This window comes from Danio aesculapii, chromosome 7 (assembly GCF_903798145.1).
Source record: "Danio aesculapii chromosome 7, fDanAes4.1, whole genome shotgun sequence".
Lineage (NCBI taxonomy): Eukaryota > Metazoa > Chordata > Actinopteri > Cypriniformes > Danionidae > Danio > Danio aesculapii.
In genome coordinates, this window is record NC_079441.1 from 40,752,844 (window position 1) to 40,771,342 (window position 18,499).

Genomic DNA, 18,499 nt, shown 5'->3' on the forward strand with positions numbered 1-18,499 from the left:
TCTAACAGAACAGTTAATCTGACTGCTTGACACAGAAAACTGGATTTTTAAAATGTGTTGCAACAATTATAAAACACTGGATGTCATTCACTGTAAACAAACTAGGTCAACAGTATTATATAGAGATAACTTATAGCAGTGGCGAGGCTACATAAGGGCCAGGGTGGCACTGGCCCACTCAGACTGAAGGCTGGCCCGTCCAGACAAAAATATTTGAAAGCTGAAAAATTAGTCCAGCTGACTATTTAATCTGATTTGACTTAAAAGGTAGCTAAATGTGTTACTTTGCTACTATTTAAGGAAAGTTATGTGAAAGTATGTGTTAGTTATTTATTTATTTAGAGTATGGCTTATTTAGACCTGTGTTTATTTGCAGTTATTAAGCATCTTAACTTATTTTTTTTTTATTAATGGGCTTAATTCAGTTTACTTTTACTTCCCTTTATTTAATCAAATGTGTAGATTCTGCACTGGTCATCGTTACTGATCTGTGCGCGCCAGCTACTGGGAGAGAGTGATTTAGCATTTTTATTCTGTAAAGAGTTTTCTACAGGAGTGAATAATGCAGCTTAATTTCACCAAGCCAAGATATGTTTCTAATTATGCATTTATTCCTATATTAAAATAATAAATCGTCTTTAAATAAACAACGACTCAAGCTAGTTAATGGCCACTGTGTGGATCAGTTACTGCAGTGATCGCCAATAATTGAATGGCCAATCAGCATACCACAGCCTGTTATAAAGTAAATACACACCTAGTTTATGTTGTCATATTTCCATTGTGTTTTTGTTGTTGCTATTGTTTCTAGCTTAATAAAGAAAAAATAATTTTTTTTTATCAGAATCAGTTTAAACAAATGCTTGTAATTATATATTTATTGCTGAATGACAATGTCAGTTTTCTATTAGCCTTGTGGCAAAGTGAATGATTTCAGATTCACTGCACATTTTTGCAATTTATTTCTTTATTTATTTAAAAATGAGGATTGGATACTCAAAAATGTCACTCGTTAAATCAATTACTGAATTATCAGAGATCATAAATATAAGAAACTAGTTATTATACACTTTTAAGAGTATAAGAGTAGGCACTAAAGCCCAACCCTATTTCACCAAGCTCCACTTATTTTAAACTGTCTGGCCTCACTCCTCATTAATAGTAGTAGTAATATAGTATTAGTAATCTCTGGGTCAATAATAATTCTTAAATGAAAACTCTGAACTCAGATCTTACGCTCATGGCCACTCAGAGGTTTGAGAATACACATGTTGAAAATTAGGTCAAATATACTTTTCTTTTATTATTTAACAATGAAAAAAGTACAGAGAAACACATTAAACACTACCTTAATAGCCTCAAAAGATCTTTTGTGCGTCTACTTTCTGAACAAATCCCTGTTTTAGGCAGTCCAGACAGCGCTTTACTTCTTTGTTGAATGATTCAGTTGTTTGAGCTGATCGTCTCACTCGTTAGACATTACTACCACCTGCTGGAAGATTTAGATTCTTATTTTGAGGATCATTTTAATTTGTAATTAAAATCACACTTTTTCATATTAAACTGCAATAAAGTACAAGAAACTTTATTCTGTGAAATAAAGGGATAGTTCACACACACAGAATAATGTTGTTATCATTTACACACTTTTGTGCCATTTAAATCTGTATGAATTTCTCTGTATTGTACACTCTCAGAAATAAAGGTACAGGAGCTGTCACTGGGGCAGTGCCTTTTCAAAAGATACATATTTGTACCCAAAGAATCCACAATGGTACCTCAAAGATGCATATTTGTACCCAAATGTACCTAAAAAGTACCTTTGATGTACCATTATGGACCCTTCAGGAACAAATATGTATCTTTTGAAAAGGTACTGCCCCAGTGACAGCTCCTGTACCTTTATTTCTGAGTGTGTGGACCATTTTTGTAAACGTTTACTAGCTTGCTTCTTTTCACATTTAACACAATAATGAACTGAAATCTTCTTTCGGTGGTAATTTTGAGTCAATTTTACAATATTAAACATAATTTTTGCAATAATTTGCATGAATTTAATTCAGGATAACCAATAATGACTTTTTAAGTGGTCACTTGTTTTTATTTTTCTTCAGGGCCGTAAGTATTACATGTTTGACGACACAATCTATTCATTTCATTCATGTGTTTTAGTGAAACTCACCCATTTCAAGACACTGAAAAGTGCTTTTTTTTTTACAAAGCATTAAAATATGCTTTAAATTAAGGTAACTAATACATATTTTACTAATACATATTTAATTCTTACCATCTGTAAGATTTATTCTATTTTTTGTATGTGTGTGTTTGAGTGTTTGTGTGTGTGTGTGTGTGTGTGTGTGTGTGTGTGTGTGTGTGTGTGTGTGTGTGTGTTTGAGTGTTTGTGTGTGTGTGTGTGTGTGTTATATAATCTAGAGAAGAGCTAACAGTATCTTGAATTGGTCCATCTGTAACTCCACATAAGCTGTAATTTTAAAGTTTCTTCCGGTCATTCAGGTGGCATCTTCTGTCTGGAGCATCAGGCCAATCTTCTGCTGTCCAGAATCAGGTGGTTTGTCTTGGTCGGGCATCTCAGCTGAGACCTGTCCACTATGGGTGACCCTACCGGTAGCTGTGAAGTACCAGTGGCGTAGCTCTCAGCATCACTGATGCACACAAGCCCTCACAGCACGTCAAGCTGCAAACCGTGTGAGGGACCCTAACCTACCCTAACCCAACAGCCAACACTAACAACCCTAACAACAACCACTAATGTGCCAAAAACCACTCAGAGGAGACCAGCAACACGCAAGAAACCGCCTAGAAAACCTTGCTAAACGTATGTCAACATCCAAAAGAACCCAAGAGCCGAATATCAGCAGCACGGACAATCACCAAAACATCCAGCAATGTGATAAAACTTGAATGAAAAGTCAAATTTGATTGATTGAAAACTTATTCTATAACTATATACAGTATGTACATACGTGCCCATGATCTTCCATCTGGCACTAGGATGGCTCAGTGCCTGGGCCTCTTCCTCCGGGGCTCCTTGGGCAGCGGCTCTTTGCTGATGTCCACCTTGAATTGAGGGGGGACGCTGGACTCGGACCTGATCTCCGTGATGACCACACGTCCATCAGGCTGCTCTGTCTCCAGCAGCGCAGGTCGGTCCAGCTTCTCCCACAGCCGCTGCTTTACCTCTAATCCTTGCTGGAGGGTGTATCTGCCAGCGCGTCTCTTCACAGGGGAGTCCATCACACTGCGGTAGATGTGCTGATATTCCTGCACACTCCGGCCGTGGATGGAGAGCGGCTCCTCCTGCAGACACTCACCCACTGGGGAGACTGAGGCTGCGGGACGGAGGACAGGAAGGACAGCCGCGTTCTTCAGGTGTCGCTCCTCCACGGAAGGGTCCGGCCTTGCCTCCAGCAAGAAGTCCTTGAGGTGCCCGGGGCGAGTCCTGGTCCTGCGTGAGCGTCGCAGTGTCATCGTGAACAACTTCCCAAACAGATGAAACTCAGCCAACAGGAGATTTGTTCAGAGTTGTGTAGCAGGATGATCAGAGTAGACAGTTGTGTGGATTTGTAAACCAACTCAAGTTGCCGTGGTGACAGAATGACGAGGGTCATTTAAATGTAAACAATTTCAGCGTTAAGTCAATTAGAGCAGCATGAGCTGTTTGTCTGTACACTACAGTTTTTTTGTTTAATGTTATTAACAGAAAATCTCTTAATAAACATTAGGTATAATAACAGAGGGCCCATATACCTAGATAAATAAATATTATCCCCGTTTTTCTTTATTATGATATTTTGACCTTTGAACTTGAACGTTTCCACGTCAGAAATCTGGTCACGTGTTTTAATTTGTTTATTGCAGTATAAGACAAAAACAACGAGGCAAAATTCGACCATTTTCATCTACATTTACAGAACAGAGCACAAATAATAATCAAACCAATAAGATAATAATAAAAAATAAATTAAAACATAGAATAGACAAACACAGTCAAGAAATCACACTACAGTGTTTTCTCCGCATTTCATTTTGTCTCATTAAACTAAACAGTCTTTTTCCTAATTTTGATTTTAACAGCTTTAAAGATTTACTGTGGCTTTGTTTTAAGGTACTTTGCATTTAAATTTCTCCTAAATTATTATGCAATACAAGTTGAAATCTTCCCGATAAAACAAAGAAAATATAATTTTTAGAAAGTTGGGGGGCTGTGACAGCTGTGTGGTGATGTGACCCAAATGGGATGTTCATATAATTATTTACTTTTCCAAAGGAACTAAATTAATGTATAATTCTTTTAAAAAAACACTTTGGGTCTGCGTGATGATTTCTGAAGGTTGTCTGACACTTGCTGATGTCCATCATGATTTGATGTCTTGATAAAACATCAAGCTGTCAGTTATGTGTTTTCATAAAGTCAAAAGTTAGTGGATCAATGTGGTGTAACTGATCGAAAAGATCAGATTTTTTTTTTTTTTTACCAAAAAGTTTCTGTAGAATGACCCATTTGAGACACAGTATTTAATACAAGCTTTTGAATTAGACTACTATTTAATTCACCTTTATTTGTATAGCGCTTATACAATTTACATCGTACCACCACACGATGGCATTAAAGGACCACATCAGTCTTCTCAAACTACAGCTGATCCAGGAGCCCGACCAATTTTAAAACAGATTAACAAAAAAACAATATCTACTAGTTTTCTGTAACCTCATGAAACCCCCCATTAAAAAAGAAAAAAGTGAACAACATAAAGGCATAAATGTTATTTGTCACTGTCTTCCCCTGCAGCAAAAACTGAATTAAAAAAGGTTTTGAAAGTTATGATAGTTAGGAAAAACCTGGGACAATTGTACCACACTAAAATTCCAATCCAAACAAAAACAAGCTACAGTGATTTTTTGTTTTGTTTTTATTAACTATAAATTTCTTTACTTGACTTGGGTTATTGCGTGGCTCAGTGGTTAGCACTGTTACCTCACAGCAAGAAGGTCGCTGGTTCGAGTCCCTGCTGGGTCAGTTGGCATTTCTGTGTTGAGTTTGTATATTCTCCCTGTGTCACTGTTGGTTTTCTCCGGGTGCTCTGGATTCCTCCACAGTCCAAAGACATGCGATGTAGGTGAATTGAATTAACTAAATTGGCATGTAATGTATGAGTGTGAGTGAGTGTGTATGGATGTTTCCCAGTACTGGGTTGCAGCTGCAAAGGCATCCTCTGTGTAAAACATATGCTGGATAAGTTGGCAGTTCATTCTGCTGTGGTGACCACGGATGAATAAAGGCGAAGGAAAATGAATGAATGAATTATTTTGGTGACTCTGTTAATGTGTGGTATTAATTTAAGTCTCATTTAAAATAGTTGCTTAGTTTTCTGCAAAAAAAGAAAGAAAAATAAATTTTAGAAATTTCAGTTTTGCTTTTTGAGTCCATGTCATGGCTGACAACTAAAATAATTTAAAGCATACAAAAAATTCAGGGTTGAAATGGAAAAAAATATTTTCAAAATAATCTCAAGACAAAACTGGACATTATTCAGTAGTTTTAGGATAACTTTGACGAAAAGTTTTGATCCACTTCACATGTTAACTACTGTATAGTACAGCACACTCTCAGAAAAAATGGCACAATGTTGTACCAAAGAAGGTACAGACCCTTGTCACCATTTTATGGAGCAGAAATGTACCTTTAGACAAAGAAACAAATTTGTACCATTGCAGTTTGTACTTTTAAGGACATGATTTGTACTATGGGAAACCAAAATGTACCTTTAAATATCTATTTCATTTCACAAGGCTTTTCACAAAAACTTTATAGAAATACGTTCTCCCATTTACAATATAAATCATTTTTGTCCAATTTTCACACAATGCCTTTGTAATCACTTAAATGTAATTAAATTTACTTAATTTTGGAAATAGAATTATGCAAAAGTATTGTAACGAGATATGCACAATGTTTGATTAGTTTTACAATGCTAAAACGTCTGCATGCCATGAACACTTTGCATATGCAGGACATTTGCCAGCTCACGTGCGTAGTGGAAAGCAAATGCTAAAAGCTACGGATATCAATAATGAAACTGTATTTATCAGAAAATGCTTACCAAATGTTTATTAAAAATGCCTTAAATGTTTAGTTTACAATACCTGCAGTTTTATGTTTTACCAGTTGTTTTGTATTATAAAACTTAATAATTAATGTTTATGAGTTTCTTTAAACGTGCTTTTAAATGATGATTCATGTTTTAATATGGAAATTATTCATAAAATCTCTTTGCCTTTCCAGTAATATTTATTTTTACAGATATTGTAAAAAAGAATGAGTTGTCCAACACTTATGTACCTTTTTTATGAGAACAATTGTGTACCTTCATTCCAGTTGTACTATAAAAGGTACAGAACTGTATCATAAGAGGTCTTTTCTGTAAGGTACAACTTTTACAAAGGTACAACTGTTCCTTAAGCAACATTATTTGTACCACCGTGTACCTTTTTTTCTGAGAGTGCATTAAACAGTTCATTTACGATACAGTGACTTAATATGACACGTTTTTAGTAATATAATTGGCCCCAAAACACTTACAGTTCCCCCACCTAAGAGAGCAACTGCAGTACTTTTTTCATTTAATTTAACATTATAGTCTTGTCCTTAATGAAATTTTGCAGTTGTATTATTAATTGTTGCACCCATATTTATATAAATTTTGTCTTCCATTGGTTCCATTTCATGATGTTATCATAGTAAAAGTGTCATAACCATGTTTTTATCAGTTAACCAGTTTTACAAACAGAAAGAAAGAAAGAAGCTATGGTTCTACTAATGTTGATTTACCAAAACCATGGTTAATTTCCATTTAGCATGTTTATCCACATTGATAACTACAAAAACAGTTAATTAAAAACAAAAAAGAACATGATTATAGATGTTGAACAATGAGTTAAAACAACATAATCCTAATGGCCTTGAAAGTGTCTGATTTTATTTATTGTGAAAACCATTAAACTTCTGGGTTAGGGTGAGGGTTAAGGTGTGATGAGCCATATCAGGGATTTGACCCTCAGTTTCTGTTGCTAAATTGACAAGCTTTGCAGAAGTTTCAATTAATAAATAGACCAGAGAATTATGGAGAACAAAATCTAAATAAAGGTGAGAATGAAATGTGACATGAGGCTTTCAAAAATAAGAGTTGAATTGCACAATAAACACTTCATATCAGCATTTGCTTGTACTGTCTAAATATATTTATAAGGGATATTTCACCCAAAAGGGAGACACAGTGGCGCAGTAGGTAGTGCTGTCGCCTCACAGCAAGAAGGTCACTGGTTTGAGCCTCGGCTGGGTCAGTTGGCATTTCTGTGTGGAGTTTGCATGTTCTTCCTGCGTTCGTATGGGTTTTCTCCGGGAGCTCCGGTTTCCCCCAGAAGTTCAAAGACATTTGGTTGAGGTGAATTGGGTAGGCTAAAATTGTCTGTAGTGTATGAGAGTGTATGAGTGTTTCCCAGTGATGGGTTGCAGCTGGAAGGGCATCCACTGCGTAAACCATGTGCTGGATAAGTTGGTGGTTCATTACGCTGTAGCACAATCACCTCACAGCAAGAAGGTCACTGGTGACCCAATTTTTAATAAAGAGACTAAGCTGAAAAGAGAATGAATGAATGAATGAATGAACATTCTATAGGTTCATGTGAATGAGTCACACACACCCCCACGCTTCAAGACAGCTAAGAGGGTCGGATCCTCTGATGGCCAAAATCCATCACCCAGGTACCTAATTAATGCAAGATCCAGCTCAGGACACCTCAAGCTCTTCTACAGGTCCAAGTCCAGCAGACTAGGAATTGGATGGGAGTGTGAGATGACCAGGCAGCTGCCACTCCCATCTCCTTTACTCTTCTTTTTTTCTCTTTGTAGAAAGCAAGTTCCTGGAGGGCCGCAGCTCTGCACAGTTTAGTTTCAACCCTAAGTTAACACACCTGATTAAACTAGTTGAGTCGTTCAGGCTTGTTTGAAACCTACAGGTAAGCAGGGTTGGAACTAAACCACGTAGGACTGCAGCCCTTCAGAAACTTGCTTTGACACCTGTGCTGTAGAGTGTCTAGTTAAGTTTTGTGCTCCATTTTGCTGCCTCAAACTACCAGAGTCCACTCCAGCAATCCTCAACGACGGATCGACAACAAGCGAACCCATGTGAGATCAGCTCCACAGAAGTTCTTCACACCACAGAAGGGATGCAAGAAACGCCTTGCCTCCAGATTACTGAACTGGTGCAAATAATGCGATTCATGTTAGTTAATCCTCTCGAAGAAACAGTAAGGGTTAAACTAATTATTGTTGGTCCACTTGCTTAGGATTCACAAACTTGTTGTTTTACTCTCTCCTAAAATCTTCCTTGCCTTTATTCCTTTCTGTAACTGAAATGAATGTACATGCGCGTGTGTGTTTGTATTGGTGTAGTTTCTGTGGTAGTGTTAGTCAACAAAATCAGTTTTTTATTCAAAGGAAATTGGCCTGTGCATATTTATGAATAATATGCCTTAGGTCTTGTTACTTAGCTTAATTTTATTAATATTTTTAATACATTTTTTAAACTATATTTTAGATAGAAATATCCATTTAGTGAACTGTATACTGTGTGTACAAGTGTAACCCCGTCAGCCCTACACGACCCAACCAGTTCCGAACTGGGATCAAACTGGCGACTCTCCGCCCGGGAGTCGGTTGCACTACCAAGGAGGCTAAAGACCATGGCCTCTAGCGTCGGTCACAAGAGCACCTTTAGAGATCAGAGGAGTAAGGTTTAATTGCACAGCACTTGACTAGCTGGCCTCTGTTACACACACCCTTCTAAACCTCACTACCATCCAGGTCACGGCACCAATGTAACTAGTCTTTTGCGTCTCTTCTGCATTGTGCAAATAAATATCGACATTTATATATCTTTCAGTGATTTACTGTCTGTGAAAAGCAGTCAAAACAAAAATGAGCACAGAGACATTCATCCAGCCCTCGTGCACTGACTTCTTCATACACATCAAAATTACATGTAAAACAATAAACTAATGTCAACCCCTTCCTTCCCAATAGTATTTCAATGTGTGCAAGTGGAGAGACACAATATAACCCTGTTACACAAGCACTGCATGATTCAGTTCTAAAGAATAAATTCTTTTGAAGTCATCTCACAAAAATGTACTCACCATCGAGGGATTCCAAACCTTTATGAGTTAATTTATTCTACTGAACACAAAATAAGACATTTTGAAGAGAACATGCAACCATTGGCTCCCATTAAAAAAACTACGGAAACCACAGTTATAAGTGTGAATATTTCTTTATAACAGAGAGAAGATTTTTTCAACACATTTCTAAACATAATAATTTTAATAACTCATTTCTAATAACTGATTTATTTTATCGTTGCCATGATGACAGTAAATAATATTTGACTAGATATTTTTCTAGACACTTCTATACAGCTTAAAGTGACATTTAAAGGCTTAACTAGGTTAATTAGATTAACTAGGCAGGTTAGGGTAATTAGGCAAGTTATTGTATAACAATGGTTTGTTCTGTAGACTATTGAAAACAAATATAGCTTAAAGGGGCTCATAATATTGACATTAAAATGGTTTTTAAAAAATTAAGAACTGCTTTTATTTTAGCCAAAACAAAACAAATAAGACTTTCTCCAGAAGAAAAAATATTATCAGACATACTGTGAAAATTTCCTTGCTCTGTTAAACATCATGTGGGAAATATTTAAAAAAGAAAAAAATTAAAAGGGGGGCTAATAATTCTGACTTCAACTATATATATATATATATATATATATATATATATATATATATATATATATATATATATATATATATATATATATATGGGTAGCACAATCGCCTCACAGCAAAAACATCCCTGGTCCAGTTGGCATTTCTGTGTGGAGTTTGCATGTTCTCCCCACGTTCGTGTGAGTTTCCTCCGGAAGCTCCTGTTTTCCCCACAAGTCAAAAGACGCTGTGGCGACCCCAGATTAATCAAGGGACTAAGCCAAAAGGAAAATTTGTATATATATATATAGTATATATATATATATGGCGATGCAGTGGCGCAGTAGGTAGTGCTGTCGCCTCACAACAAAAAGGTTGCTGGTTTAATGGTTTAAGACTCGGCTGGGTCAGTTGGCGTTTCTGTGTGGAGTTTGCATGTTCTCCCTGTTTCCTCTGGGTGCTCTGGTTACCCCCACAAGTCCAAAGACATGTGGTACAGGTAAATTGGGTAAGCTAAATTGTCCATAGTGTATGTGTGTGAATGGATGTTTTCCAGTGATGGGTTGCGGCTGGAAGGGCATCCACCACGTAAAAACGTGATGGATAAGTTGGCAGTTCATTCCGCTGTGTCGATCCCGGATTAATAAAGGGAATAAGCCGAAAAGAAAATTAATATATATATATATATATATATATATATATATATATATATATATATATATATATATATATATATATATATATATATATATATATATCTAGTGCTCAGCATAACTGAGTACACCACATTTTGAAATTGAGTATTTTTCACCATTTCTCAGTAAATATAAAACATGTATTTTGGTGTATTTGAACAAAACAGATTAATAAACAGATATATTCATTAAAATAATATTTTAGTCACCAAACCTATTTAGAAATTGTATGATAATACAATTAAATTCACGCAGAATATAAAAAAAATTACAACCTACAAATTTTTAACAAAATTTTTCAATTTTTTTGCTTCTCTTGATTATATATAGTGTTCTAAAGGATGAGTAAATGATGAGTTTTCAGGTTTGGGTGAGCTATTCCTTTAGGTTACTGTCAAATATGTAAGTAATAACAATGTAAAGGTTATGGGTTGGATTTCTAGTAATCTCATGACTACAGAATGTGTAAATGTGAGCTGTTTGAGAGTGATTTGGCACAGTAAAAAAAACTCTTCAGGATTATGGGAAATTTCATTGTAAATTAATGATCAAAAATCATTAAAAGCTTGTGGGCTAATACATTCCTACAGCTCATAGAGTGGGTCCATTTTATATGCCAAATTTCATTTTCATTAGAAACAGAAGCTCCAACCTAATCACAAACCCAGCAAGTTGCATTAAAAACATAAATAGGAATCCTCTGCATTTTTAAATAATTCATATTGACTTTAACCACGGAGGGTGTCTGGGGCTCCGGGGTCTAATAGAGGCTGTGACCTACACTGTGTCTGTCCTTTTCAAGACGTACGAGGCCTTGAGTGCTCCTGCAGTCTAATTCAACATGACAGATCAGTGAGATGGACACTGCGAGAGGAGGAGGACCAAAGCAAAATCAGTCAACATGAAACCAAATGACCGTGAAGATGAAAGCGAGGTGTGTTCTTAGCTTAGTACACGTGTCCAGTAATGACAATAATAAAATATTATTACGAGCCTGACTGAAGTAGAGTAAAATGCAGAGAAATATGATGATATATGCATGCATCTGTGATGTTTTCATCATTCAATCAGTCAGATGAGTCAAATCAATTAGGTGGCGTCATTTTATTAAAATGTAATTGGACATCTCTCACATCAGCATCTTTACAATTATTCATGTTATGACTAAAATGGAAGCGCATTATTTGATATACAACATATATTGGTTAGAAAATATATTCCTGCTCATTTTTACCTATTTAACAACAAAAAGGATCATTTCTATACAAAAGGTGTAAGCGTCATTTACAGGTTTCCACACTTAGTTCGGAAGCTTGCGATGGATCGACTGCACCTCCAAAAATGTAGGATATAGTATAAGGAATGTATGTGCGGTGGTCTTTAATGACCCTTTAGACACAATAATAAATGCGCACAGGGAATTAGGATAAAACAAAAGCTAAAAATGTCAAAATCAGGTCAACGTGTGCTGCGGTCATATTGGTTTAAAAGCACATTCCTCTTAAGACTGTGTCCAAAAGCAAATCCTTTGTTTTAATGTAAACTTCATTTGTTGTGCTGAGCTGCTGTAACCAGCGACCAGACATTTTGTTAGTTGCCTTTTCCACTGTTGCGTAGCTCCCGTTGGTCTGCACTGCTGCATATTAAACATCAAATATGTTCTGATTAGCTGTGATTGTCACCTCACAAGCCGTTTTTGTGTCTGTTTCGGGCACGGTGTAAAGCAACTGTAATGAAATATATCAGTTTCCACCCCAGAGCATGACATTCTTCTGTTTATTATAGATGTAAACTGCATTTTCTTGTCTGTTTGAGCACTTTTGGATGTGTTTACACTTGGCAGTTTTGGATTGGTTAAAACTAATTCTGGTGCGACTGCTCGGTTGACGTGGTTCAGTTGAACGCTGCTTGTAGTTTGGGTCACTTGGTTTGTTTGCAGTTTATAAACCATCAAGAAAGATGATATGTTTAAGCCGCCTTTCCGCTGCACATGACATTTGGACACGACTGTCGGAATACGCCCCCTTGTGGCAGTCGCACAAAATTTTCAGTCTTGTCGTGCACCATGGGAGAGAAGCTGATTCTCAAGGTGTCTGAAATAAAGTGCAAAAAGAGCCTTTATTCTCCTTTCGTTCACCATGGTTAAATGAATACTAGAAACTTATAGATCTTTTGAAGGGAATGTGGAAACGACATAAAAAATATTATTTTTATTACTCGTTTATGAATAGAAATGTTTTTTTTTAATATAGACTTCTGATTCAAAAAATAATGGGAAAAAACTCTTATTTCTCATCTAGCGCACACGGACCTGCTTGGACAACACTGGAATACATCACATCCGGTCAGCCGGTCGCATACGGTCTAGTCGCAGGAGTTATTAATATTTTAATGGATCCGCAGCTCAAATCAGATCCGAATTTTCCACATACGAAGATGATCGGAACTCTACGCAGCTCCCGGACCCCTCTCCATTGGAAACAAATGACTTCCGGTCTGTCGCTTGTCGTAAGTTGTATACAGTGGAAAGGCAGCTTTAGTCCTGATTTGCTTAGCATTCACACTATTAAGACTGCACCTACATATTCAAAACAATATACAAAGAAAAAGATATATATCCAAAACAATAGTGTGTACTCGCCTGAACACGCATTTTTTGTATGTTTATACATGTAACCGTGACTGAGAAATTTGTTAGAGATTTAATGCACCCATGTACACACGTGCACTGTGTACACAAGTAACAGCACCATAATTCTTAGAAATGCGCACAAATGTGCATTTTCATTAAACTGTGGCAACAATGATTATGAGGGAAAAAATCAGGTGTGCTTGAGCATTCTGTCCTGATTATATTCACATCTGTTGTCATTTTTGGTTTGTTTAAATGTCTTCGGTCCATGTTACATCCATATTTTACTTGTTTTTAGACTTGCTTTTGATATTCGGTAGTACAAAATGCTGTTTTATTGACACTTGTGTTCTCACGATCTTATGTGTTTTAATGTTTAATTTTATTTTTAATAGTGTAAAGAACTTTGGGAAGCCTACTGGTTGTAATAAGGTGCTATATATCGTTAAATCTAAATTATTAGCCCCCCTTAGAAATCTTTTCTTTTTTAAATGTTTCCCAAATGATGTTTAACAGAGCACGGAAATTTTCACAGTATGTCTGATAATATTTTTTCTTCTGGAGAAAGTCTTATTTGTTTTATTTTGGCTAGAATAAAAGCAGTTTTAATTTTTTTTAAAGCCATTTTAAGGTCAATATTATAAGCCCCTTAAAGTGACATTTAAAGGCTTAACTAGGTTAATTAGGTTAACTAGGCAGGTTAGTGTAATTAGGCAAGTTATTGTATAACAATGGTTTGTTCTGTAGACTGTCGGAAAAAAATATATAGCTTTAAGCTGTCTTAAAAATATCTAGTAAAATATTATTTCCTGTCATCATGGCAAAGATAAAATAAATCAGTTATTGGAAATGAGTTATTAAAACTATTATGTTTAGAAATGTGTTGAAAAAATCTTCTCTCTGTTAAGCAGAAATTGTGGAAAAAATAAACAGGGGGGCTAATAATTCAGGGGGGCTAATAATTCTGACTTTAACTGTAAATAAAGTTGATTGACTGATTGAACAATTTCTCATATATTCTATTGCAGTGTTTCTCAACTACGCTCCTGGAGGACCACCAACACTGCATGTTTTGGATGTCTCCTTTGTCTGTCACATCCATTACAGGTCTTTCAGTGTCTACTAATGAGCTGTTCATTTAAGGAGACATGGAAATGTGCAGAGCTAGTGGTTCTTCAGAAACGTGGTTGAGAAACACTGGTCTATTGTACATTATAAGTGAATGCTTGGGTAAACCTGTTTTTTTCTTTATAGTTGCATTGTTGCCCACTACAGTTTAATACAGGCATTTGAAACGCATCCCACTGCAGCAGATCTTCATGTGCAGATCTCCACCTTTACACATTTTCTCAGCTCTTCAGCAGTTCTCACCTGATAAAATACCCTCAAATGTTTGCGCATTTAACAAGCACATTTATCATTCTGAAAACCTTATCTATGTGTTGTTATAGCAGCTTTGGTGTGGATTTAAATTTTTTGTCATGAATATTTAAACATTATCATGATTTCTTGTTATCGTCTTTAGTGAGAATGAGTCTGGGGATTGTTTCGATCACTAAACGACTTGAGTTCACCATAACGGCTGTCATCTTCATTAAGCGTAATTCCAGTTATCCGCAGAATCAAAGCAAAAAGTGAGTTAATGCCAAGCAACAACACAAAACCTACATACTGTTTATCTTTCAATTGAAATTTACAGAGATTAAAATAGCCAGCTGTGTATCATTTCACCTGCTTCTCCTTATACAGTCCGTTCATTCGCTCAGTGTACAGCCTTTTTATCTATATAGCACCAGAGACGGGTGCATTAAAAACAACAATGCAGAATCATCCAGTCAGTGCTGGTCCAGCTCTGGTTCATCTCAGAAGTCCATTGATATGGAGCGCTGTCCTGGATCCACCACGGTGGTGTTGTTACTACGAGCATTGCCATGATTACGGATGGTGATGCTCCCGCAACCGCTTCCGATGCTGCCAGCAGCCCCCGCCACGCTGCCGCCCCTCACGTAAATTTCACAAGGCATTTCCTCCATCACCCGGTCCTCGATCACCTGCTCGGCACAGTCGTGAGTCTGTTTGTAGCCGTAGCAGCTCTTCTTGTAGGTGCCAGTGTTGCTGCTGTTGAAGGTCTTCATGGGCGGAGGCTTGGAGAAATCGTTGTGGTAGGAAAGCTCCATGGAGCTGAGGGTGGTGCGGCTCTGCTTTACGCTGCCGCCCGAGGGAGGTTGGGTCCCACAGTGGTGCTCGTGGATGCATCGGGACATGGTGGAGGAGCGCCGCAGCTTATGGTACCCATCCAGCTCATCTGACAGCTCTGCCAGGTCTGACGACAGCTCCTTGTCGCGAAGAGAGAACAGCTCGTAGTTTGGAGGATCAAACACCTCTTGGAAGCCACCTTTGTTGAAGACCGCTGGTCGACGAGCCACTACTTTCTTACGAGGTTGCTTCATTTGCACCAGGATGGAGATGATAAGCAAGACTAGAACCACACCAGCAGAGATGCCGATAACTGTGCCGTGTGTCTTCGTTATCTGGTGAAACAGTCCCTTGGATTTTTTCTCTAATGAGGAGATGCAGACAGATTTCAGTCAAGACATTTGAAATCATAATCAGAGAGCTTTTAAAATGCACTTTGAATAGTCAAGTCAAAATCTGTTTAAATGACACAACAGAAGAAGCAGATGTTGACTAATTCAGAAATGTTTTTCTAGACAGAGAAATAATAATTTGCATTTCATTATACATCTGTGGTCTCTGAATTAACTATAGCACTATTGTTTAAAAGTTTGGGATCAGTAAGAATTTTTTTCCTCTTAAAGATAAATAAAACATTTTTTTTTTGTTTTTAATGTTCTCGTTATTGATCCAATATTAAAATAGGCCGATATCTTAAAGCCGATAGGTTACATAATTGTACAGAACTGCATGCCTCGCTCATGCATGGGTGGAACTTGTTCAGACTTGTCCACTGCGTTATGAAGGAGCTTTCCTTTCATTGTTTACTCCTTCAAAGTCTGTCCTGTCTTTGTGTGGTACTGCTGTGTGTTAATAACTCAGTAAGTAGCCATATTCATATCACTGCGAATATGTTTGATAGAGTGTCATTGTGTATTTTGGCTTAAATCGGCGCAGTAAAAAATTACATGTGTAAACATAATAGCAGCGATGCACACGTGCCAAACAACTTGTTGAGTTGTTTGTAATCTACTATGATTATTTGTTATTACCGCATTGCTCAATAACAGCAGTAGGGGAGACGTGCGCCAGTCACTGAATCCAGCATACTGTAGGTGTTTTCAACTGTCAGCCACATTCTGTCTTTTTATTATGCACTGTGCTGAGGACAAATCTGACTCCGGTTCATGTGCATGCGCATCACACAGCTCCTGCTGAAACTTTCAAACTCACAGTGGTTTATCATAAACCTTTTATCGATCATTTTTCCAGCAACTAATAGCAAGAACAAAGATAGAAGTGTTGTCTGATTGACAAGCAGCACCTACATGTGTTCATAAGAATCTAAAACACCAAATGGGACGAATTTATGCCACATTTTCTAAAGTAATACTATCAGTAATAAGCTTTTTGCTTGTTAAGTGGTTCTGAACTGTCAAAACACCTCTCAAAACGCCTTTTCGGACATTACAAATTTGTACATATGTACATTATTGTAAAACATTTTATTCAAGAACATTTGAGCTGGTTTCACTTATTAGTTCTTTCATTTTAATTTTCCTTAAAATATATTTAACTCGTTTATTAATTAAGTCCCATTTTGTTATTTAACCAATTATTTTCATATAACAGTCAAGTTACATGTTAATTTGCTAAGTGAAGAAAAGGAAATCATTTATTTTTGGCATGCTAATTTATGTCAAATCATGAATAAAGGTCTATATAATTTTGAAATTATAGTTTATTTTGCTTCGAGCAGGCTATTCTAAGATCAGTTCAAACTTTTATGAAGTTTTTTAAATAAAATCAGTTGTTCACTGTATAAAATATAACATTTTGAAATATTTATATTTATCGGCTATAGTATATCAGCTGTCGGCCTCCAAATCTTAAGAGTTATCAGTTATCTGCCAAAAAATCCATATCGGTGCATCCCTAGTTTTTAATGAACTTTTCTCAGGCTATCCAATATTCATGTGCTTTTTTTCTTTGACAGAATTTGTTTTAGCTAAAAACTGTGGAACAATACTTGGTGTTTAATGAAATGTTACCTGCACTCTGAGAGTCAATAAACCATATACAGATAAATATATACTCATACGTGTGACTCTTGATGACACATCAGTAGGTAAGTTTACATGTTTACATGAACATCAGTAATTGAATGATTTGCCTTAATCTGATTAAGACAATAACATTATTAACGTGTTTACATGAGTTGCTTTTTGAATGTTCCTGTCATGATCATGTTTTCCATGCACATAGATTGATTAATGTTGTTGTATCACCACGCTATCCATTGTTTCCTCCAGAGTTTCATGTAATTTAGGGTGTTTCATTTTTAATTTGTCGACTTAAACTGCGTTTTGGCACTTTCACTTTAATTTAGGAACATTTCATGCATGCCCCCCGTGACAAACGAGATATTGGATGCGAGTATGAATTAAGAACTGGTGGAAGAGTGTTGTTTTAATGGAATTTGATATCACACACAGAATGGGACAAAAAAAACTCTGTATTTCGCTGTGTATGTGTCTGTGGTCCTACTGACTCGATAGGTGCAGAGAATAGTGTCAAACAACCGCACGTATATGAAAAACATGACGTAATAGTTAGATTACGGTGTTTACATGTCTGTACTGCACTTAAAATGCGACTAAAATCTGCAGACTCCGCATGTATTAATTTGATTTCTCTTTAGTTCGATTATGACCTGAATCAGATTAAATTAATTAAAAATCGTTGTTTACATGTATTGACAGAGTATTGTCTTAATTGCATTAAAATCAGATTATTGGTGTCCATGTAAACGTACTCAGTGTCTTATATAACAATCAGTCTGTGCTGTCCATGTTACATGGTTCACAGTCTGGGTAAATATATTATGATTACTTTCTTAATCTGGTTTGACTCTTGTGAACACTCTGGACAAGTTACTGAGGATGTGGATTTATGGTAATAATGTTATAAATAATGTTCAGTTTTTGCACAGATGGATCATTTTACATTGTAAGACCTCAAAGTATTGTCAGGATCCATGGATATGAATTTTGTTTTGCCTGTATGTGTTTTTTTGAGTGCTCAAAGCTGTTGATTTGCTCTTTATGAACCATTAAGGACCACAGATTAGTTTAAATGTCTTTAATTTTCCTCTGAAAAAGGGTCTTCTATATCTTAAATGGCCAAAAAGTTAACTTAATACCTTTATTTA

At 36.4% G+C, this 18,499-nt stretch overlaps 1 protein-coding gene across 1 annotated transcript in view; it reads right to left on the minus strand.

Moving 5' to 3' along the window:
- Positions 1-11,570: 11,570 nt before the first annotated feature.
- LOC130232205 (neuropilin and tolloid-like protein 2) overlaps positions 11,571-18,499 on the minus strand; it is a 31,508-nt gene continuing 24,579 nt past the window's right edge. The window contains exon 9 of the mRNA XM_056461972.1: positions 11,571-15,673. Within this exon, the coding sequence (XP_056317947.1) occupies positions 14,976-15,673 (698 nt within the window). The 3' untranslated portion in view covers positions 11,571-14,975. The remainder of the gene's footprint in view (positions 15,674-18,499) is intronic.